Source organism: Prionailurus viverrinus, chromosome D1 (assembly GCF_022837055.1).
Source record: "Prionailurus viverrinus isolate Anna chromosome D1, UM_Priviv_1.0, whole genome shotgun sequence".
Lineage (NCBI taxonomy): Eukaryota > Metazoa > Chordata > Mammalia > Carnivora > Felidae > Prionailurus > Prionailurus viverrinus.
Genome location: NC_062570.1, coordinates 107,671,125 through 107,691,990, shown reverse-complemented (window position 1 = coordinate 107,691,990; position 20,866 = coordinate 107,671,125). Strand labels below are relative to the sequence as shown.

Sequence of the window (20,866 nt, the reverse complement as noted above, 5' to 3'; positions counted from 1 at the left end):
TGAGCCTTTTCCCTGCCTTTGGCCTCTTACCCTACTACTGTCTGCTCTTCCTGATGCCCTGAGAGATTCGTTGGGCTTGTCTCTGCTTGGTTTCCCCGCCCAGAATGAGGGAGGAGGGAGAGGACTATGTGATACTTTCTTTCTGAGGAGGAGGCCAAAGCCTCTCCAAAAGCCGAAGGAAGAGGGGTGGTCCTCTCTGCACCCCTGCAGCCTCCTCAGCCATCCAGTGCTCATTTCCCATCCTCCAGTGACATTTGGGGGTTCCAGGCCCCTTTGGCATCTTCTCCTTCCCCGGAGTATTCTGGTACCATCATCCTGACCCACCTCATGCCCAGCCCAGGTACTCAGACACTTGACAGGACGTCAGGGACCAAGTATGGACTTACCCAAGTCTCCCGACCGCCCCAGCCCCCTCGTTTTGGATCCTTTCCCTTGGGAGTTATAATTGGGCAGAATGATTAAACACATTGTTGTGGGGGGAGCAAAAAAGAACCACGAAGGAACCGCGTGCGCCGCTTTTGGTCACCCCCACCCCTTTTCTGGCTCCTGTTCAGTGGGTGCCCCATTCCGTTTTATCAGCTTTTCGAGATGTGGTCCCACCACCATAGCCCTTTTAAGGGAGGCCCCGCCCGTGCGAAGGGGGTGGGGCAGGGGCGGAGTCGGAGGAGTCGGGGAAGGAACAAAGCGCGGCCTGCGGGCGGCGGCTGGGCTCGGCCGGCTGGGCCGCGCGGTGCGGGGCCTGCGGGCGGCGGCCCGGGCGCAGCGTTGAAGGGAAGCAGGCCGCAGCGGGGTCCGCGTCGGCCGGGCCATGAATGGGCTGCCCTCGGCCGAGGCGCCGGGTGGCGCTGGCTGCGCCCTAGCCGGGCTCCCTCCGCTGCCGCGCGGCCTCAGCGGTCTCCTCAACGCAAGCGGGGGCTCGTGGCGGGAGCTGGAGCGCGTCTACAGCCAGCGCAGCCGCATCCACGACGAGCTGAGCCGCGCCGCCCGCGTCCCAGATGGGCCCCGCTACGCTTCGGGCGCCACCAGCGCGGGACCCGCCGCCGGTGCCCCCGGTCCGCGTCGTCCTGTCAATCTCGACTCGGCACTAGCAGCGCTGCGCAAGGAGATGGTGAGTAGCTGGGCCCCGGACTTACTGGGCGGGGGTCTGCCACTGAGCGTGAGGGGCCGGGGCGGGGCGGAGGGCAGAGGCACGGAACGGGGAACGCATAGCTTGCGTCTCAAGATCTGCAGAAGCTAGTTGGGTCAGAGGGGATATGGTAACAATAATTATAGTTACTGTTTATGGCACTAGTTACCATGTATTTTTAAGAGCTTTACTCGTGTTATTTCATTGCATCCTGCTAGATCAATGTTATCCCCGTTTTACAGATGAGGGTCAGTGACTTGCCTAAAGACTCATAGCTTGCAGGTGGCATCTGATGTCCACAAAAGTTTGTGCTTAGAAAGGTGCAGGAAGATTGGCTAGGGCCGAGGGTGGCCTGGACCCCAACCCCAGCCCACCCTCAGTCTTTTGCAGGTGGGGCTGCGGCAGCTGGACATGTCCCTGCTGTGCCAGCTGTGGGGCTTGTACGAGTCAATCCAAGACTATAAGCACCTGTGCCAAGACTTGAGCCTGTGCCAGGACCTGTCATCCTCCCTGCATTCAGACAGCTCCTATCCACCTGATGCTGGCCTATCTGATGATGATGAACCTCCTGATGCCAGCCTGCCCCCGGACCCGCCACCCCTCACTGTGCCCCAGACACACAATGCCCGTGACCAGTGGCTGCAGGACGCCTTCCACATCAGCCTCTGAAGAGCTGGGGGTGGGGGGAATATGCACCCATGCAAAAGGCTCAGAAACTCACCTGTAGTAAGTACTCAGACTTCTAGTGCCTGCTTTCCCCCATACCACCTCACTTGATAGGAAGGCAAGGCTTGGGCCCCTCAGAGGCAAAATTGCCAACCCTCTCTCTCCTGACTCTGGTTAGCTGGCACTGGGGCAGGCACCTGGCCTACAGCCTTTGCCCGTGGCACTGGACCTCCACTTCTGCCACACGTGTGCACCCCAGCTTGGCCAGCCTTCAGTCTGGTGGTGGGGCCCAAAGCATCTGGCACTCCCCTTAGCGTCTCTGGGATTGGGATGAGTGCCTGGTTCCCATCACCTTTTCACCTTTTGCTGCTACTGGCAGCTGCTGGCTCAGGGGCATCCCACCTCTGGTCCCTGGGTTCCACTGCTCTAGACCAGGGCATCCCCATTCCTGCACCCACCCACGGCCAGGAGGGCCAAGGCTCCATGCTGGATATTTAAGTTTAGGGGCCAGACTCCTGGGCACGGAGGTAAATAAATACTCTCTCAGCGTTCTTGTGTTCTGACTGCCTGGCTCTGCGGCTGGAAGATAGCGGTGTTTCTGGCAAGTGCGGCCCCGCGCTTCGCCGGCAGATGGCGCCCAAGACCCCCCCGAGTGGAAGAAGGGCTGGCCGGTGATGGAATGCGAAACCTCCTTCCACCGACGGGGTTGGGGAGCTGGCCAAGCTGGTCCCGCGGTTCTGCGACGGCTGGCGAGGAACTTCCCCTCTCTGGCTGGACATCTAGGAGTCCAGCCCCTCTCCCCCCCGCCTCGCTTTGGTCCTTCCTGGCCGGCTGGGAAGGAAGGAGAAGGAGCCGCCTATCTTGAGAGAAACTTTCCACCCCGAGTGGGGGCGGAGTTGGGGCGGCACAGGAAATGGGTGGGCCTGAGCCAGCGGGCCTAGGGGCCCCTCGGCAGGAGAGGGGAAGACGCCTCCAGGAAGGGCCTGGGAGTTAGTGAGTGCTCTTTGGGTGGAAGGAAACAGCTGCAGAAGCCGAATGGGGTGAAGCTGCGTTGGCCCAGGCCTCCGTAGAGGCCACACAAGCCCTGGAGGGGAGCTGGGGGCAGGGCCCCGGGCTTCCGTGCATAATACCCAGCTTTGATGAGGGGCGACTGGGTGCCAGATACTCCCATCCCGCGCCTACAGGCTGCCTAGCTCCCCCCCCCCCCCCCCCCCCCCCGTCGCACTTGGAACCTTTAGAGTTATATGTAAAGGGCTTTCTCTTACAGAAGAAACCGAGACTGCACTGCTGGGTCTGGGAGCCAAACCCAAACCCAGGTGTCAGGCTCGCTGGAGGAAGCCTGCACAGTTGGGTACGGTGGGTGCTCAGACCTCCAGGCACACACATAACGCCCCCATAACTTCCTGAGATGAAAAACAGAGGACCTCGAAATTGCACGGCTTAGGTTTACAGGTTGCTCACCCCCACACCCTGCTGTACGGTCCCTTGCCTCCTGGACACAAAGGCAGGCACTCCTGGCAGATCAGTTATCCTGTTCAAACCGAGTATTTACTAAGCACCAGCCTGCAGTCCATTCACAAGCCTTGCAGAGGGCAGGCAGGGAGGGAAAGAGACTGGTGCGCCGCAGTTCTCTAACTCGGCCTGATACCTGCAGTTGCTCATTACCATGCAGGTAGGCGATAAGGGTTCTAATCTAGGTGTGAACAGGGCGGTTGATGCCTGGGGCAGGCTTCTTAGGGCAGGGAGAGTAAACTCATTTGTGCGTGCACACACACACTTTCCAGTCTGTGATAACGGGTTCCATTTATTTGTTTTAAGTTTATTTATTTTGAGAGAGCCAGCGGCAGTGTGAGCAGGGGAGGGGAGGAAGAGAGAGAGTGAGAGAGAATCCCAAGGAGGTTCCATGCTGCCAGTGCAGAGCCAGAACTCGAACTCACGAACCATGAGATCGGGACTGAGTTGAAACCAAGAGTCGGACTTTGAACCGACTGAGCCACGCAGGTGCCCCAGGTAGCGGATTCCATTTAATAAGACCTCAGAAAATCAGCCAGTCTCCGTACTAAACGCTTCCCAGGATTTCATATTCTCAGTGACTGTGTAAGAGGCAGAACTATAATTATCCCTACTTAACAGAGGTAGAAACTGAGGCTCAGAGTGTTGGTGCTTTGCCCAAGGTCACACACTTGTTGCAAGTCAGCTGCTTGTGTGATGTCGGGGCTATCTTCCCACTTGCCAGCTAAGGAGTCAGGTTCGGAGACTGGCAAGTGGGTGCTGCCCACAGGTAGGGCCACCCAGGTTGACCCCCTGACCCTGCTCCTTCCTACTTAGGCTAAGACTTAGGTGGCAGCAGGAGTCCGCCACCCCTGTCGAGCCAGTTGGCTCTGGCCCAGGTTCTCAGTGTGGACCTGAGCAAGTCTGTTCTTCCCGGGTCTCTGTTTCCACCACCTGTGAAATGGGGCCAACAGTACATACCTCCCAGGGCTGCGGGCAGGAAGGGTGGCGGCCAGGGCAATGCTCGAGAGGGCGGCACCAAGTTGTTGGTCGCTCTCTCCCCTGGCCCCCGCGTCCGCACCGCCTCGGCGCGCTGCGAGCCGGCGCTGCGGACCGGGCGTCCCCCTCGGTACCCCTCCCCTCCCCGCCAACCGCGGTAGAGGCGCGAGGCCCCGGAAGCCGGGCCGCCCCGCCCCCCGCTCCCGCCCGGGCCCCGGCCCCCGCCCCCGCCGGAGCCCCGCCCGCCTTCCGACGGGGGTGCGGCTCCAGGAAACGGCGCGCTCGCCGCTCAGCGCTCCAGCGACCCGACGCGCCCCGGACAACCCGCCGACTCAGCCGGACCACCCGGCGGGCCCCAGCGGCCTCCCCGGGGAGATTGGCCCCGGGTCCGAGCCTCGGACATCTCCGACGGACGGGACGGGCGGCTCGGATAGCAGCCCCGGAGGCCATGGGGACCCAGGGCCGGCCAGCGGTCTCGGGCCAGCGGGAGCCCAGAGTCTGAGGATCCGGCGGCGGGGGCGGCGGGGGCCATGACCTCGGTGTGGAAGCGCCTACAGCGCGTGGGCAAGCGGGCCGCCAAGTTCCAGTTTGTGGCCTGTTACCACGAGCTGGTGGTGGAGTGCACCAAGAAATGGTGAGTGACAGGGAGGCCTGGGGGACTCCGCGGGCTGGCCGGGACCCTGTGGCGGCGCCGTTGAAGCCTGAGAGAACCCTGCCCCCAACCCAGGGGCCAAACAGGCCCCTTGCCCCACCTTGGGCCCTGGCGTCCCAGACAGAGATTCAAAAGTGCCTCTGCAGTTTGTGGGGCCCCTAGACTTGGTGGTGTGGGTAGCTGTTGGGGAGTGGAGGTCAGAATTTGCAGGCCTGGGAATCTGTCTGTCTGTGCCCACACCTTCCTCGGCTGCGCTCAGGGCTGGGGGAAGGGAGGCCTCCTGTTTTTTTGACCAGAGGGATGGTTCCGGGTGGCATCGGAAAAGGGAGCAAATTTTGAGGTCTGCGGGTGGCCAGGCCGCGGCAGAAACCTCCATCGACGGGTCCAGCTCAGAACAAGGATGTTGCCCCCTCCCCCTCTGCCCACTTGTTGAGCCAGAGGAACACGCACGCACACACGCAGGCCTCAGCCAGAGTGGATGCTGGGAGGCTGGATATGTCTCCACAATGTCCTTAAAAGGGGAAACTGAGTACTGAGAGGGATGAGGAGGGAGGCAGGGATCGGCTTAAAGGGGCCTGAGGGCCTAGAAGGCTGTGAGTCTGGGAGGAGAGAGGGCTTAGGGAGGGCGAGGTGGCCCGGTCAGGGGGAGATGTGTGAGAGAGCACAGAACCTGGCTCAGACTGCCAAAGGAGCCGGGGGCATCTTGTTCACATGGCTCCCACCCGCAGCTGCCCGGACCCCTGCGTCACACCCTAAATATACGTGCTCACTGGTGTCGGCTTCCCTTGGCTGGATTAGGGCGCAGCTGTGGGGGCCTCGCCCGCCAGGCGGGGCTAAATTTAGGCTCCCAAGAGAAAGCTGCTGGGGCAGGAAGGGATCATGGGGTCCAAAGGGAGGGGAGTGAGCAGGAGGCTAGGGTCCCTTGGGCAGCAGCCATATCCGTGGTTTTGACTGGGCCAGCTGGAGGGCCCTTCACTCCATTTGGCGAGGCCCAGAGAAGACAGGGGCTGACTAGGGTAACACAGCACAGGGCTAGTACTTGAACTCTGGTCTCTGGCTACCTTCTGCCCCAGCATCCAGGATGAGCCCAAGGGGACGCTGGGCATCGTCCCAGAGAGCAGGCCTAGGGTGCGGGCAGTGTCAATGCATCTGAGTCACGGGGGTGGGCAGGGCCTACTGGGCTTCTGAGCTAGGAGCCCAGGCTAGGAAGCTGCCCCTGCCCAGATCTCAGGCTCCCCAGGAGGGCGTGCCTGGCCTGAGTCAGGCTGCCCAGCCAGGCCCCGCCCTCTCTAGGCACCCCTGTCTGCTTCCCCTTTCTGGGAAGGCCCCGTGGTGGTTACTTTTGCTCAGCCATCACCTGCAGTTTGGGGTTGGGGAGAGGAGCTCGGCTGCAGGCTGGCGGGCTCTGTGCTTGGCTTTGTGACCTGGCCTGGCTCCCAACCTCTCCGGGCCTCAGGATTCTCAGGGGTTGACGGGAGAGCCATTTATCCTGGCCCCGCCTACAGAGGGGCAGTGAGGTGGGTGAACCTAAGTGCCCTGGCCTGGGGCCGGGTGCAGGCAAAGAGGGCTCTTGTACTGCCCTCGGCCTGATGGTCCCCTCAACCACCCCCACCCTCGTGGGCAGCACTTGGACCCTCTAACCCAAAAGGACCTTCTCCCCGCACCCACGTGTTATCGCTGTGGGGCTGGGCCCTGCACGGGCAACTCTTGGCCCTTGTTTTGTCTGTCTCTTCACGTCTCTGCCTCTTCTCTGAGTCGGCCCCGGTGTATGCAGTTGGTTTGGATGTCACCTTCTGGAAGTCTTTCTTGATGCCCCTTGTGGGAGTCAGGGGCCCTGCAGAGCTAGAGTCCAGGGCTCTGGGTTTGAGAGGTGGGGGCATGGCTGGCTCTCAGGGCCTCTGACCCCAGCGAAGGGCTGGATGTGGAAGGCCCTGGGTGGTTGTCTGATGACAAACTGACCCTGTGTGTCTCTGATCACCTCCCACCCTCTGCCCCTCGCTCTGATCCCGAGCCCCCACCCCCCCTGCTCCGTCCCCAACCTCGGACCCTTGCACTTGCCATCCCTTCTTGAACCCCCCTCCTCCAGAGCCTCACGAGCTTGTCCCTCCCCCACTCATGCCTTGCTCAGACACCCCAAGTTCAAGGAGACCCCAGTGGCTCTCTCCCATCTCCCTGAAGCCAGCTTGTTCACTTTTTTTCTTTCTTGATTGGCCCTCCACCCCTACCCCTGTTGTCCTCAGCCCCCGAAAGGGTCTCATTTCTTCTGTGCTCTGCTCTGCCCCTAAACCGGGCTGGGCTCACAGTGCACACTCCCCACATATTTGTGAGTGATGGGGTTTGTTTTCCTCCAAGTCCGTCTCTCCCTGTGTCTCTAAGTCTGTGTGTCTCTTGCAGGGTCCTCGCTGTGTTTATGTGTCTCTCCCTGTCTCTGTGTGTGCCTGTCTCTCTATATGTCTCTGTCTCTCTGGCTGCCTGTCTTCATAATCCCTGTCGGCCCACACACATCTGGGCCTTTGCCCTTCTGCCCTGGGCCTCACCCTGCCTCAAGCAGCTCCACCCTGCTCCTGGCGGCTCCAGATAATGGGCTGTCCAGTCCCTCTCCTGGGCGAGGAGGGTATGGGCAGAAGGAAGACCCCGGAGGAGATGGAGAGGCTGGGCGAGTGGGCCCGACTGAGTAGCCCCCTCTCTCCCCACCCCTAGGCAACCGGATAAGCTGGTGGTGGTATGGACCCGGCGGAACAGACGCATCTGCTCCAAGGTGGGGGAGGTTGTCAGCTGGGGGGTCCAGGTTGGGGGTGAGGCCAACAGTGGGTGCGGGGTAAGTGGGTGAGGACTGATGGGAGAGTGGAGTCAGCTCGGGTTTGGACCAGAATCCGCAGAAAGGGGGCTCCTGGGTGGCTCAGTTGGTTGAAACTCCGACTTGGGCTCAGGTCACCATCTCGTGCTTCACGAGTTGGAGCCCGCGTTGGGCTTGCTGCTGTCATCTTGAGGCTGCTTCGGATCCTCTGTCCCCCTCTCTCTGTGCCCCTCCCCTGCTCATGCTCTCTCTCTCTCTCTCTCTCTCTCTCTCTCTCTCTCTCTCTCTCAAACCTAAATCAACCCTAGGGCACCTGGGTGGCTCAGTCGGTTAAGCGTCTAACTTCGGCTCAGGTCATGATCTCGTGGTTCGGGGGTTCGAGCCCAGCATTGGGCTCTGTGCTGACAGCTCAGAGCCTGGAGCCTCCTTCGGATTCTGTGTCCCCCTTCTCTCTCTGCCCTCCCTTGCTTGTGCTCTCTCTCTCTCAAAACTAAATGAACATTAAAAACAAAACCAAAAACAAAAGAATCCACAGAATGGAGAGAAAGATGAGGTCAAGTTTGGGGATAAGGACAGGGGACAAGGGGAGACTTAAGAGTCAGGGGAGGCTTCAGACTGCTCATTGCAGGCCCACAGCTGGCAGCCAGGCATCCAGAACCCATACCGGGGCACCGTGGTGTGGATGGTTCCAGAGAATGTGGACATCTCTGTGACCCTATACAGGGTGAGTCTCTAACCTTCCTGCGTAGGTGGGAATGGGAGGGGCCGATTACAACCCAGGCAGCCACGAGGGATCCCAGATCCCAGTGTGTTATCCATCCAAATCAGAACGGAGGGGTGAGGCCAAGAAGCAAGATGGGGGTGGGGGTAGCCCGCTCAGTGTGGGTGGCCCAGGAGGTCTCTCTGGAGCAGGTAGCACGCACACATAGCTGCTAGAAGCAGCGTGAGAGACGGCTGGCCCTTCTCCCGGTACCGCCCTCACCCCAGCAGCCCCCGTACTCACCAGTTCCCCCTTTTCCCAGGACCCTCACGTGGACCAGTACGAGGCCAAAGAGTGGACGTTTATTATTGAGAATGTGAGTGGCAGGGCAGGCCGGGGCTTGGGCTCTTGGGGCCTCGGGGGCGGCACTGATGCTCCTCCCCCCGGCCCTTCTCCCCGGCCCACAGGAATCCAAGGGGCAGCGGAAGGTGCTGGCCACCGCAGAGGTGGACCTGGCCCGCCATGCGGGGCCCGTGCCTGCCCCAGTCCCCCTGCGGCTGCGGCTGAAGCCCAAGTCGGTGAAGGTGGTGCACGCGGAGCTGAGCCTCACTCTCTCGGGGGTTCTGCTGCGCGAGGGCCGTGCCACGTGAGTGCCCATCCTCCTCCCTTGGCCTTAGTCTGTAATCTCTGTCCCCAGCCCTGACCCCTGACCTCTGACCCCCACCCCCACCCCCAGGGACGATGATATGCAGAGTCTTGCGAGCCTCATGAGCGTGAAGCCTAGTGACGTGGGCAACCTGGACGACTTCGCTGAGAGTGACGAGGAGGAGGCCAATGGTCCAGGTGCCCCTGAGGCACGGGCTCGTGTCCCCCAGCCAGGTGGGCTCACAGCCTACTATGGACTGAGATCTCCAAGACCTAGGGAGGGTGGGGGATAAGCCCGCCCATAAGCCCCTCGCTGTGCCGGGCCAGGGCCTGCCTTGAGCACGCCCAGTGAGGGGGCTCACTACGGCCCGGGCAGCCCCAACCTGCCCCGGCAGCCCTGACTGTCCAAACTTGGCTCCTGGTCCTGCGGCGGCCTGGGTTCTTGGCTGAGTCCTGCAGGATGGGTTCCCAGAGCCGCTGGCCCTCTCATCAGCCCTGAGCGGGTACCTGCCCGGAGACGGCAGGGCCAAACGCGCAGAGGGGAGTCTGATCTCCCCAGCCCTCGCCACCCACCCTGGCCCTCCTCACTGGCTTCCTCATCCCTCCCTTTTGCTTGTTAAGGCTTTGTTTCTGTCTGTCCTTGTGGTTCTCTCTCTCTTTCTCTGCATCCGAGGGCCTGTCTCTTCTCAGGCCGGGGCGGTGCCCTGAGGCTGGGGCGTTTCCCAGGTAGGCCCAGGACTCTGGTTGGGGGGAGGGGGTCAGACCTGCAGGGCCCTCCCCTGGGCTGACCTGCCCCCCCACCATCCCCACCCCAGATCCCCCTCGGGAGCTGAAGACACTTTGTGAGGAGGAGGAGGAGGGCCGGGCCCAGCACCAGCAGGCAGGTGAGGCCCAGGCTCGGGCTGGGACCAGGGAGGGAATGGACCTCCAGCCTCAGGGCCCAGGCCTCAGCACCCCTCCCTTCCTTCCTCCCCAGCTGCCAACCCCTCTAGTGTGGAGGATACCAGCCCGGCCCCTGTGAGTGCCCCTGCGCCCCCAGCCAGGACCTCCCAGGGCCAGGGGTCTGAAAGAGCTACTGTAGCAGGGGGCCAGGTGGGCCTCAAGGCCCCAAGGCCCCCGGGAACCCCACCAGAGAAGAGGTGAGCTTTGGCACAAGCCCTGTCCCCTGCCCACTGTTAGAAAGCTGCACTCCTACCAGCGTGCCTTTCCAGGGCCCTAAGAACCTGAAGGGCGGGGATGGGGCTAAAAATGCTCTCTCCTGCTCTCTCCTCAGGTCTTCAAGACAGCCCGGCCAGGAGGTGGCCCCCACCCCAGCCCCTCGGCTCCGGAAAGGCTCTGATGCCCCCTGGCCCCTAGTCCCCCAAGGGGAAGATGAGGCTCCCAAAGCCTCAGGGGATCCCCCGGCAGGAGTGCGTTCTTCTGGGCAGACCCAGGCCCAGGAAAGCCCGCAGGAAGGGACAGAGGCTCAGGGAGCCAGGCTGGCCCCAGGCATTGAGGGTGGAGGCTCCAGAGACTCTTTGGGGGGGCAGAAACCTAAGGTTAAGGGGAGGAGCGCTGGGGATAGGCGGGGGGCTGGGGGGACGGACACTGAGCAGGAGTCAGGAGTCAGAGAGGTGAACACTAAGAGGTCAGACGTCAGAGCCGGGGAGGCTGAAGAGAGTTTAGAAGGGAGTCAAGTGGATGCTGAGCAGATGTCAAAGGTGAGACATGTGGACACTGAGGGACCAGAGGCTGTAGGGGTGATGTCTGAGGCAAGATTCAAGGGGACTCCCGAGGCTCCTCCAAGGGGCTCTCAGGGGAAGACAGGGGTCAGGACCAGGGATGAGGCTCCCACAGTCCTGAGCCCACCCCCAGCAGACCCTGCAGGGCACACCAGGCATCTCGGTGACCTCAGTGGGGCCAGGGCTGCTGCAGGCCAGGAGAGAGAGGGTGCAGAGGTGAGAGGCAGAGCCCCTGGTGTTGGGGGGACAGGCCTGGAGCAGGGTCCCTCTGTTGGAGCAGCAAGCACCAGGCCCCAGGTGAGCGGGTACCAGGGACCCCCGCCAGCAACTGACCAGGGGGTGATGTCTAGGGATCTGGGGGTCTGGGAGGCAGAGACTCGGGATTCAAGGGTCCTGGGAACAGAGACAGGGGTGGCAGAGTCAGAGGTACTGGGGACCCAGGAGACCGAAGTGGAGGGATCAGGGTTCCCAGAGATAGAGATGGGGACAGCAGAAGCCAAGGCGTCGGGGGCCCAGGAGACACAGATCGTGAGATCAGGGCTCCTAGAGTCAGAGGCTGCTGGGATGGCAGAGTCTGAGGAACTGGGAGCCCAGAAAACAGAGGCTGAGGGTTCAGGATTTCTGGGGACAAAGACTAGAATGGCAGAGACTGAGATATTGGGAACCCAGGAGATAGCTGGTGGTTCAGGGATACTGAGGATAGCAGCTGAGATAGCAGAATGTGAAATATTGGGGGCCCGGGAGACAGAGGTGGGAGGTTCCCGGATGCCAGAGATAGAAGCTGGGACGACAGAGGCTGAGATACTGGAAACCCGAGAGGCTGAGGTGGGGGGTTCAGGGATAAAGTCTGAGACAGCAGGGACCCGGGAAACAGAGGTAGGGGGCTCAGGGATCCCAGGGTTTGAGACTGAGACAGCAGCAGCTGAGATACCGGAGACCCAGGAGATAGAAGCTGGGGGTTCAGGGGTTCCCAGGATAGAAAATCAGATAGCAGGAGCCCTGGAGACAGAGGTGGAGGATTCAAGGGTTTCAGGGCCAGGGGTTGGAAGGGCAGAGGCCGAGGGACTGGGGACTCAACAGACAGAAACGACAGTTTTAGAGGCTGAGAAGGACAAGGCTAAGACTTTGGGGGTCCAGGAGGCAGAGACTGGGCTCTGGGAGACTCTCCAATATGAAGCTTTGCAGGATTCCATCACTAAGCGTGGAGTTTTAGGGCCCCAGGGAGCAGAGGCAGAGACCACGGTTTTGAGGGCCCAGGAGGCAGAAGCTGAGGTGCTGGGAGTTTCAGAGGCCAAGTCTGGGGCTTGGGGGGCCCAGGAAGCAGAGACGGAGATTTTAGGGCCTCCAGAGAACGAATCTGGTATTTTTGAGGCCCAGGAAGCAGAGGCCGGGTTCTCAGGGACTGAGCAGGGACAAGAAGCTGAGGGAAACCTCCCAGAGGCCAGCCTGATTGAGGTGCAGGTGGCCAGCGGGGCAGGGGCTGGGGTGCCCAAGCCCTCGGGGGCCTCTTCCCCAGAGGAGCCTGAAGAGGACGGGAGGCTGCCAGGCAGCCAGGTAGGGATGGGGGCCGCCGAGGGCCCAGTCCGCTGCTTTCCACTAACCTGGGGCTGAGCTAACGGCGGCTCTGCATGGACCCACCTGGTCGACTGGGGTGCGGTGGGATAGGGGCTCAGCTTCAAGGAGCCCCCCTCACCCTCTCCTCTCTCAGGATGCCCTGGCTCCCCCATCTGTCTTCCCTGGGCTGCATGGACCCGGACACCCCTAAGCTGATTTTCTGGGCTGACCTTGAGGTGTGGCTGCTGGTGACCTCTGATCTTGCCTGGGGGCCACTGACCTTTTAGGTGACCTTGGTAGATAACCACAGAGCTGGAAACCCTTTGCCTAGTCCCAAGGCTCTGGCCAGTGGTCTCTGGTGACCCCTGCAAACCCAGAGCCAGGGCTATTTTGTGCCCAGGGGTCAGAGGGTATACAGGTCCTCCGTTCACATTCCCTGAGCCCATCCCTGTGTCCCTAGGCACCACGTGCTCTGGTCAGCTCCAGTCAATCCCTGCTGGAGTGGTGCCAGGAAGTCACCGCTGGCTACCGTGGTGTCCGAGTCACCAACTTCACTACATCTTGGCGCAACGGCTTGGCCTTCTGTGCCATCCTGCACCGATTCTACCCAGACAAGATGTGAGCGGCCAGAGGGGGTGGGAATGAATGAGGGAGCCTGCTGGGAGGGCAGTGTGATTTCAGCCTCTGACCGGCCCTCTCTCTGCAGCGACTACGCCTCCCTGGACCCACTCAACATCAAGCAGAACAACAAGCAGGTGAGATGGAGAGGGAGCGATGCCTGGGGGGGGGGGGGGGGGGGAGGGGGAAAGGGTCCAGAGCCAGACGGTAGATCCAACATTTAGGGTCCGTCTGTCCTTAGAAGAGGAACCTACGGGCTGCAGGGCCCCAGCAAGTGGGTTTGGGAAGTTCTGTCACTTTTTTTCCCTCTTGGTCTTTAAACTGTTCGTTTTTCTTAGTTTTGTTTTGTTTTAAAGCCTATTTCCCCCAGATGGTTTTTCCAAAACCGCCCTTTGGTGTGCAGTTGCTGGGTGACCCGGGGGCGGGCCCTGTTGCTAGATTTCCCCCAATAGAAGGGTGAAGGCGTTGCTAGGCAAAACCCCAGCGTGCCAGTCGCGGGGATTCCTCCGGCGGTCCTGGGCGGGGCCGCAGCGTCGCTGGGTAACACCCGCCGCCGCCGCCGCTGATCCCCAGCGCGCCGTTCCTAGGCCTTCGATGGCTTCGCGGCTCTGGGCGTGTCGCGGCTGCTGGAGCCGGCGGACATGGTGCTGCTGTCGGTGCCCGACAAGCTCATCGTCATGACGTACCTGTGCCAGATCCGCGCCTTCTGCACCGGGCAGGAGTTGCAGCTGGTGCAGCTGGAGGGCGGCGGCGGCGCTGGCACGTACCGCGTGGCCAGCGCCCAGCCGAGCCCGCCCGACGGCCTGGACGCCGGGGGCCTGGCGCAGCGGCTGCGCGAGCACCGGGCCGAGGCGCCGGAGGAGCCCAAGGGGCCCAAGGGGCTCAAGGAGCCCGAGAACCGCGCGGACGGGGCGGCTCCCGAGGCGGCCTCCAAGGACCGCGGTGCGGAGGCCGCCCCGGAGGCGCGCTCCGCGGAAGCCCCTGCCGACGGTCCCGGAGCCCGGGCGTCCGTGCCCCCGGCCGAGGGGCTGGTGAACGGGGCGGGGGCGCCGGGCGCCGGGGGCGGCGTGAGGCTGCGGCGGCCGTCGGTCAACGGGGAGGCCGGGCCGGTGCCCCCGCCCCGCGCGCACGGCTCCTTCTCCCACGTGCGCGACGCCGACCTGCTGAAGAAGAGGCGCTCGCGGCTGCGGAACAGCAACTCCTTCTCGGTGGAAGACCCGGACGCGGGGGCCGCCGGGGCCGCGGCTGCGGTGAGTGCCCTCCTGTGGCGCGGGGTCGAGGGTGGCCCGGCAGAGAGGGATGGGTCCTGAGGGGCCCCAAGGGCAGAGACGGCGCAGGGGCGGCGGCTTCAGGCCAGCAGGACTCGGCTGGACGCGGCGAGGCGCTTTCTGAGTGCGGGGGCCGTGGTGTCCGGGAAGAGTCCCCCGGCGACGGAGTGGGCTTCTGTTCAGGGGACACGTGCAGGCCGAGGCCCCCCAGGCCCAGAGCGGCCTCCTGGGCAGGGTCTCCACCTTTGCTGCCAGCTTGGAATCTATGCTAATGGTTCTTAATGCCTGACACCCAGGTAGTGGAATCAGGGCTGTAGCAGGAAGTTCCTAAGACGCTCCGTCGTTGTCATCACTCAGCACGCTGCTCTTTAGGGACTGTGAAGTGGGTGGGGGCGTTTCTTTCCCTGCGGTTGGCCCTGGGTCGCTCAGCAGCCACCATTGCCCTATAAGCCCGGCAGGGCTTCTGTCCTGAGCGGGGCCAGCCAGGGCCTCCCCGTTCCAAGTATCTCTGATTCGGATCTTTAACTCCAGATCCTGGAGACCCATTCTTCTCTGATAATGGGAGGTTGAAGCTGGGAGACCCTGCCTGGTGCCCCCTCCACCCCACTCCCCCAGCCCCTGCATTTCTCAGGTTTGGGTCTCCCAGGGTGTCATATGGTCATTGCACTGAAGGGGAGGTGGTCCCGGAGAAGGCAGGGATTTGCTCAAGGACAAGTGCCACTGAAGTGGCTTCCCAGCTGGGGTTCCTTCCACCCCCTGCACCCATCCTGCCCGCAACAGCAGGGGCAGCCCTGTCAGGCCACTGCAAGCCTTCAGCTGCCCAGGGATGACGTTCCAAAGAAAGGAGGGAATAAACCGGGAAAGGCTTTCTGGAAGAAGCAGCCATGTGAGCTAGGCTGATAAGATGGGAAGAGATGGTTCTCAAATGGGGGGACCTGCTTAAGTAAAAGTGTGCTCTTAGCAGGAAAGCTCAGGTCTCCTTTAGGGATCTGCCAGTCATCTCCCACGAGGTCCGCAGGTAGTGATAAGGCTGGTTTGGAGAGCGGGAGCCTTGAGCGGGTCAGAGGCACAGCATTGTGAATGAGAGACAGAGAGGGCACCAGAGGCACCCCTAGGAGATGTGATACGCAAGGGCCAGAGGGACACAGTCACCCCTGGCCTGTCTGTTGTCCTCTGGCCACAGTCTCATTAATATATGTCACTGGCTCCTTAAATCTTAGAGGGGAGGCTCCGTCCTACACCCTTCTCTGCCCAAGTCCCAGCATCTGGTCCTTCTGAGCCAGGCCCCTCCCGAGCCCTTGTCCCACAGGAGATCTGTGACCCATGGGGCTGGAGGGGACTCCTCCTTATTGGCTGTTCCCATCCCCCATGCCCTATGCATGCAGTAGGAGGAGGTCAGGCCTGTCCCTGCCCTTGGGAGCTCCCAAAGTCCTGGATGGGATGAAGTCAGGCACCTTGAAGCTGGGGTGGGGCCGAAGCAACGCCTAGAGGAGGGCAGGGTGCCTCTGGTGCGGCCCAGCAAGGCTTCCTGCAGGAGGGGCCGTGCGTGAGGATATAGAAAGGGGAATTGGGGTCAGACGGGAGGAAGCATTGGAATTCCCATCGGGGCTGAGTGAGTAAGCTCAGTGGCTGCTGAGGTTGGGGTTTCTCCTCCGCTCTTCTGCCTCTGCCTGCTCTGTGGGTGGAGTGCACCCTGCATGCCAGGCCCTGCCCCCGTGACCCCTTATTAGCTCCCAACTGACTTCTCACAATGTCCCTTCCGGGGAGGAATGATTACCCCATTTGCAGGTGGGAACATTGAGGTTCAGGGAGAAAGTTGAGAACACCCGTGAAGCTGGAACTATGAAACGGTGCCCTCTACTAGGCTCAGCACTACTGGCTGGCTGGCTGCGGGACTCTGGGCGAGCCACTTAACCTTTCTGTCCTCTTTCCCTGAGGAGAAGCAGCAAATGCCTAAGTCCTTCACGGAGTGGCCTTGAGATAGATACTACCTCAGGGTGCCGTCAAGAAAGGGGAACTGTGTTCTTCCCTAGATGCCTTTCTGGAACCCTGCCACCCCCAGTTTCCACAGGGTTCGGATTTCTCTCACATAAAGACAAACAGAAGCCCAGGGAGTATGACTGGCCCAGAGGCAAACAGCCAGTGGGTGGCCCAGCTTGGGAACACATCTTTGGATTAGACGGCCCTGGGTCCTAGGCCAGACCTATACGAGCTTCATCTCTGACCTTTGGTGTCCTGTTCTGTGAAGTGGTGATGTTATGACCCCTGAATCACAGAGCTATTAGGGGGACTGGTGGAGTCGTTATATGTACCGTGTCCAACGCATCAATGTCTAGTCAACAGCTGCTAACTGGTGGGCCCTGAGTGCATTCTCTGGGCCCCATCCTGTCTGCAGGGGCTGCCTCTGGGCAGGGAGACACAGATAACCAGCAGCTATGATGGGGGTGCAAGCAGGGATGGGAGGGGCCTGGGAGGCCATGGAGGGGGGCACTCTCTGGGCTTCAGGAGGGGTGAAGTTCGGGAAGAGAGACAGAAAGCTGTGTGGGAGCCCGAAGGGGCCTCATGGAGGTGGAGCCGAGCCGGGTCATGAAGGTTGCTGATGTCAGGTTTCCCCAGATAGAGGCCAGTCCAGGCTGAGGAAGCTATTTGGGGAAGCGAAAGTCCATTGCTATGGCCAACGGCTGGTGTCTGGGTGGGGTCTGGGGTAGTAGGAGTTGAGGCTGGAGCTGCCAACAGGCCTTGGCAACAAGATTGGGCGCTGAGAGGGGTCGGGGGGCTGGGGGAGTGACACCATCCGGTGAAGGTTTTAGGAAGACCCCTCAGTTGTGACTTGAGGATAGAGTCAGCAGGCAGGGAATGGGTAGTGGCCACTGACACGGGCCAGAGAGGATGGCATCTGACCGCCATCTGTCCAGGGACGCTTCTCAGAGAAGCGCAGGATGGAGTGGACAGTGGGGTAGTTCAACCTTCTCCCCACCCTGTGACCTAGAAGGGCGGCCCGAGCAGGAGCCATCAAAGGGGCCAGGCTATCTGCTGACCTGAGCCCCCGGAGCTGACCCCCCACCCACCCGGCAAGTCGCCAGGGGCAGGGCACATTAAGGGCCAGCCCTGCCTTTGGAGACTGAAATTGGTAGGCCCAGCCCACCTGACCTGTTCTGAGTGTTCTACGAAGAGCACAGCAGTCTGGGCGTGGGAATTGATAAGGTGAGAGGGTGCCCCCTTTTGGCCAGGATATGGAGGTGCTGGCCCAAGATGGCCTGGGTCTGGAGATGAGGTGCATGCATCAAGGGAGCTCAGTGTCACCGTGTGGGCCCCTGGCCATGATGGAGACTCAAGCACCAGGTGATGGGAGTCGGAGGTGGCCTGAGGGAGCTCCAAGCAGGAAAGGGTGAGAGGGAGAAGGAGAGGCCCCAGCCAGGCCCCTCACAGCCTTTCACCCCTGACTCTCACAAAAGCCTTGTAAACCCAGCCCAGGGAACAAGGACTGTGAGGCTCCCAGAGTGGGCGTGGACTGGCCCAGGATCACAGGGCCAGGCAGGGTGAAGGCCATGGCCTTCCCTTGGGGAGGCACTTTCCCTGGAGGGGACGGAGGGTGGAGTTCTGTGCATGCAGGACTGGAGAAGCAGCTGGGGAGGGCAGGGCCTGGAACTGAGGGCCTCTCCTCCCCTGCGTGTGCATGAGGCTCTGGCTGGCCCTAGGGCAGGGCTGTTGGGAGCCCTGCAAGCCCTCACCGGCCCCTTTCTCCACAGGAAGGCCTGGGCCCTGACCCCAGCCCTGCCCCTGGCCCATCTACAACCACAGCCCCACAGCAGCCCCCTGGTGAGTAGTTGTGAAGGAGTAGTGACCCAGCTCAGTTCAGGCTGTTCACAGATCCTGAGCTGGGGACGCCCTGGGGGCAGCTGTCAGATGGAAGTGCCTTAACCCGGTCTCTGTCTGCAGGTGGGAGTTCCCCACCGGAGGAGCCACCCCCAAGTCCAGGGGAAGAGGCTGGGCTGGTAAGGAGGGCTGAGGAGGGAGGAGCTGGTGGGTGGTGCTTCCCAGGCAGAGCCTGGACTGAGCCCCCCCTGCCCCCCCTTTTCTGCAGCAACGGTTCCAGGACACAAGTCAGTACGTGTGCGCAGAGCTGCAGGCCCTGGAACAGGAGCAGAGACAGATAGATGGGCGGGCAGCGGAGGTGGAGACACAGCTGAGGAGCCTTATGGAGTCAGGTGGGGCAGACATCTGGAGTCCACTCCCCAACACATGCCACCAGATCTGCCCAGCCCTGCAGCCCTTCCTGATCTGGGGAGGAGTTGGGAGGAGGCAAGGCTGGGGTCACTGTCCCCATTTACAGCGGGACAAGGGAAGCAGCTTGCCGGAGGCACCAGGCTCCGGCTTCTGGGGTGCCGTAAGGAAGCGAGCCCCGATCCCCAGCCACCCTGCTCTTGCCACCTGGGTTGACGGCAGGCCTGGTGACTGTCCTGGCCGGGTTCAGGTGCCAACAGGTTGCAGGAGGAGGTGCTGATCCAGGAGTGGTTCACATTGGTCAACAAGAAGAACGCTCTCATCCGCAGGCAGGACCAGCTGCAGCTGCTGTGAGTGAGCCCCTCCCACTCCAGGCCCCGCCCCCAGCCCGCCCCGGGCGTGCAGGACAGAGGGGAATCTTGGCCACTTTGGTTAGAACTATTCACTACTTTCTTCTTTCTGCAAAGGTCTTTTTGGAAAATTGCTCAGTCACCTTATTTTCTTCTTCTCAAAAGTCCTGTATGAATTGTACACCTCTTTTATTGGTACTGTTTTTATGAATCAGAAAACTAAGGCCCAGAGAAAAACGTGGTACAGGCAAGTCAGGGCTGAGTGCCTGTTCCTTTGACCCTGTTCCTTTCCAATAAGAAAAACTGAGGCCCACAGAGATCTGAGCTGGTTTCCAAGTGGGGTCAAAAGCAACTCTTGACCATGATTGCTTTGATAGTCCTGCAGGATGAAGGCAAGTTTGCCTCCCTTTTGGATTATAGATCATTTTTCAGAATAATTTTAGTGTCTCATACTTGCTGCTGATGAATAATGTTCATCCAAATGATCCTGCAAGGTTGTTTCCTAATTAAAAAAAAAAAAAAAAGGGAGGGGTGCCTGGGTGGCTCAGTCAGTTAAGTGTCCGACTTTGGCTCAGGTTATGATCTCATGGCTCATGAGTTCGAGCCCTACGTTGGACTCTGTGCTAACAGCTCACAGCCTGGAGCCTGCTTCGGACTCTGTGTCTCCCCCTCTCTCTGCCCCTCTCCCACTCATGCTCTGTCTCTCTCAAAAATAAATACATGTTTAAAAATTAAAAAATAAAAAGCAGTGGGGATGGGAAGAGACACTATAAGCATCCAGCATTTGGAGAACAGTTGGAAGGAAGATGATCTGGGGCAGGGACGGGGTCCGCAGGGACGCTTTCCTCAGCCCAGCCCTCCACACGAACTGGTAATGAGGTGGGATGGGAGGCCAGGGAGTAGTCAGAGCCCCGGGACCCCTTCCTCTCCTGTTCCCCTTTTCCTGACCCACCCCGCACCCTCCACCCCAGTATCGAGGAGCAAGACCTGGAGCGGAGGTTCGAGCTGCTGAGCCGGGAGCTGCGGGCGATGCTAGCTATCGAAGGTGGGAGATGGGGCCCGGAGAGGGTGAGAGCCGGTTACAGAGCAGGGACGGGCGCCTCCTGACCCTCGGCCTCCTCCGCCCTCAGACTGGCTGAAAACGGCCGCGCAGCAACGCCGAGAGCAGCTTCTGCTGGAGGAGCTGGTGTCGCTGGTGAACCAGCGGGATGAGCTGGTCCGAGACCTGGACCACAAAGAGCGGATGTGAGTGGGGTGGGGACCGCGCTGGGGGTGGGGGTGGGGGCGTCTAGGGGCGGACTCCCGAGGAGGGCTCGCTCTGGCCAGGGGGCAGACTAGGGTTGGGGCCCGACTCTGACTTCAAGCCGCTCCCTCCCAGCGCCCTGGAGGAGGACGAGCGCCTGGAACGCGGCCTGGAGCAGCGGCGCCGCAAGCTGAGCCGGCAGCTGAGCCGGCGCGAGCGCTGTTCGCTGAGCTGAGGCCTCAACCACTCGGACCGCAGGCTTTCTCGCTGCCGCGCCCGGTCGCCGCCCCGGACTAGCGCTGCGGAGGACCCGGGCCGCACGGACGCGGCGCGCCGCCCGTAGGGGCCGCCGTCGCCCCCGTGTGGGGGGAAGAAGGGCGGCCTCTGGGGGCCCGACAGACAGGAGCGGCTGGACGGCCGTGCCGTCCGGGCCGTATTTATTTGTCCGTGTGAGTGTGTGTGCGTGTGTTCGCGGGGCCTGGGGGTCCCAGGAGCACCCCTACAGAACCCCTCCCCGATGGCAGGGCCCGGGCCGGCCAGCGGGGGGGACAGGGATGGCCGGTGAGCCGCTGCGCCCCCGCCCTCCCCCCTTTCCTGATCTTCGCGAGCAATAAAGTTGGACGAGGCCACACCAGGCCCGCCTTTCTCAGCCCTGGGGCTTTCAATAGACGGAAGGGGGCGGGGCTAGGCCGATAAGGCTGTCTGCGATCCGAAGTGGGTCTGGGCGGGCTTTGAGGTTCCCAGATGCGGCGGAGGACCCCCCTCGGCCTTCGCCTTCAAAGGATGATGGGGCTTAAGGATGGTGGGGTTTG

General features: G+C 61.6%; 2 protein-coding genes across 5 annotated transcripts; both read left to right on the top strand.

The window, feature by feature from the left end:
* The first annotated feature begins 82 nt into the window (after positions 1 to 82).
* On the top strand, positions 83 to 2,343 carry FAM89B (family with sequence similarity 89 member B). The gene is made up of 2 exons (XM_047823969.1): positions 83 to 1,108; positions 1,517 to 2,343. Exons 1-2 carry the CDS (start codon positions 809 to 811, stop codon positions 1,793 to 1,795), a joined length of 579 nt encoding a protein of 192 aa, XP_047679925.1. The 5' UTR covers positions 83 to 808; the 3' UTR covers positions 1,796 to 2,343.
* A 2,018-nt stretch (positions 2,344 to 4,361) lies between these two features.
* EHBP1L1 (EH domain binding protein 1 like 1) lies at positions 4,362 to 20,703 on the top strand. 4 transcript variants are annotated; one of them, XM_047877997.1, is made up of 19 exons: positions 4,362 to 4,916; positions 7,635 to 7,692; positions 8,360 to 8,455; positions 8,754 to 8,807; positions 8,899 to 9,077; positions 9,168 to 9,310; positions 9,892 to 9,960; positions 10,053 to 10,215; positions 10,350 to 12,351; positions 12,812 to 12,969; positions 13,058 to 13,106; positions 13,557 to 14,219; positions 17,987 to 18,056; positions 18,177 to 18,232; positions 18,322 to 18,445; positions 18,712 to 18,811; positions 19,783 to 19,856; positions 19,942 to 20,056; positions 20,190 to 20,703. In XM_047877997.1, the coding sequence occupies exons 1-19, from the start codon at positions 4,813 to 4,815 to the stop codon at positions 20,287 to 20,289; spliced, it is 4,377 nt and encodes a 1,458-aa protein (XP_047733953.1). In that variant the 5' UTR covers positions 4,362 to 4,812; the 3' UTR covers positions 20,290 to 20,703. The 4 variants fall into 4 exon arrangements, with proteins under 4 accessions (XP_047733953.1, XP_047733954.1, XP_047733955.1 ...); XM_047877998.1 differs by having other exon boundaries at positions 4,364 to 4,916; positions 10,350 to 11,094; XM_047877999.1 differs by having other exon boundaries at positions 4,368 to 4,916; positions 10,350 to 10,374.
* Positions 20,704 to 20,866: the final 163 nt, after the last annotated feature.

What these genes read in the sequence shown, in the direction of transcription:
- FAM89B (XM_047823969.1), top strand. Translation starts at nt 809, where the DNA reads ATGAATGGGCTGCCCTCGGCCGAGGCGCCGGGTGGCGCTGGCTGCGCC. An exon ending in CAGCGCTGCGCAAGGAGATG is followed by an intron (nt 1,109 to 1,516) that starts GTGAGTAGCTGG and finishes AGTCTTTTGCAG; the next exon opens with GTGGGGCTGCGGCAGCTGGA.
- EHBP1L1 (XM_047877997.1), top strand. Translation starts at nt 4,813, where the DNA reads ATGACCTCGGTGTGGAAGCGCCTACAGCGCGTGGGCAAGCGGGCCGCC. An exon ending in GGAGGCTGCCAGGCAGCCAG is followed by an intron (nt 12,352 to 12,811) that starts GTAGGGATGGGG and finishes CTGTGTCCCTAG; the next exon opens with GCACCACGTGCTCTGGTCAG. An exon ending in CGATTCTACCCAGACAAGAT is followed by an intron (nt 12,970 to 13,057) that starts GTGAGCGGCCAG and finishes CTCTCTCTGCAG; the next exon opens with CGACTACGCCTCCCTGGACC.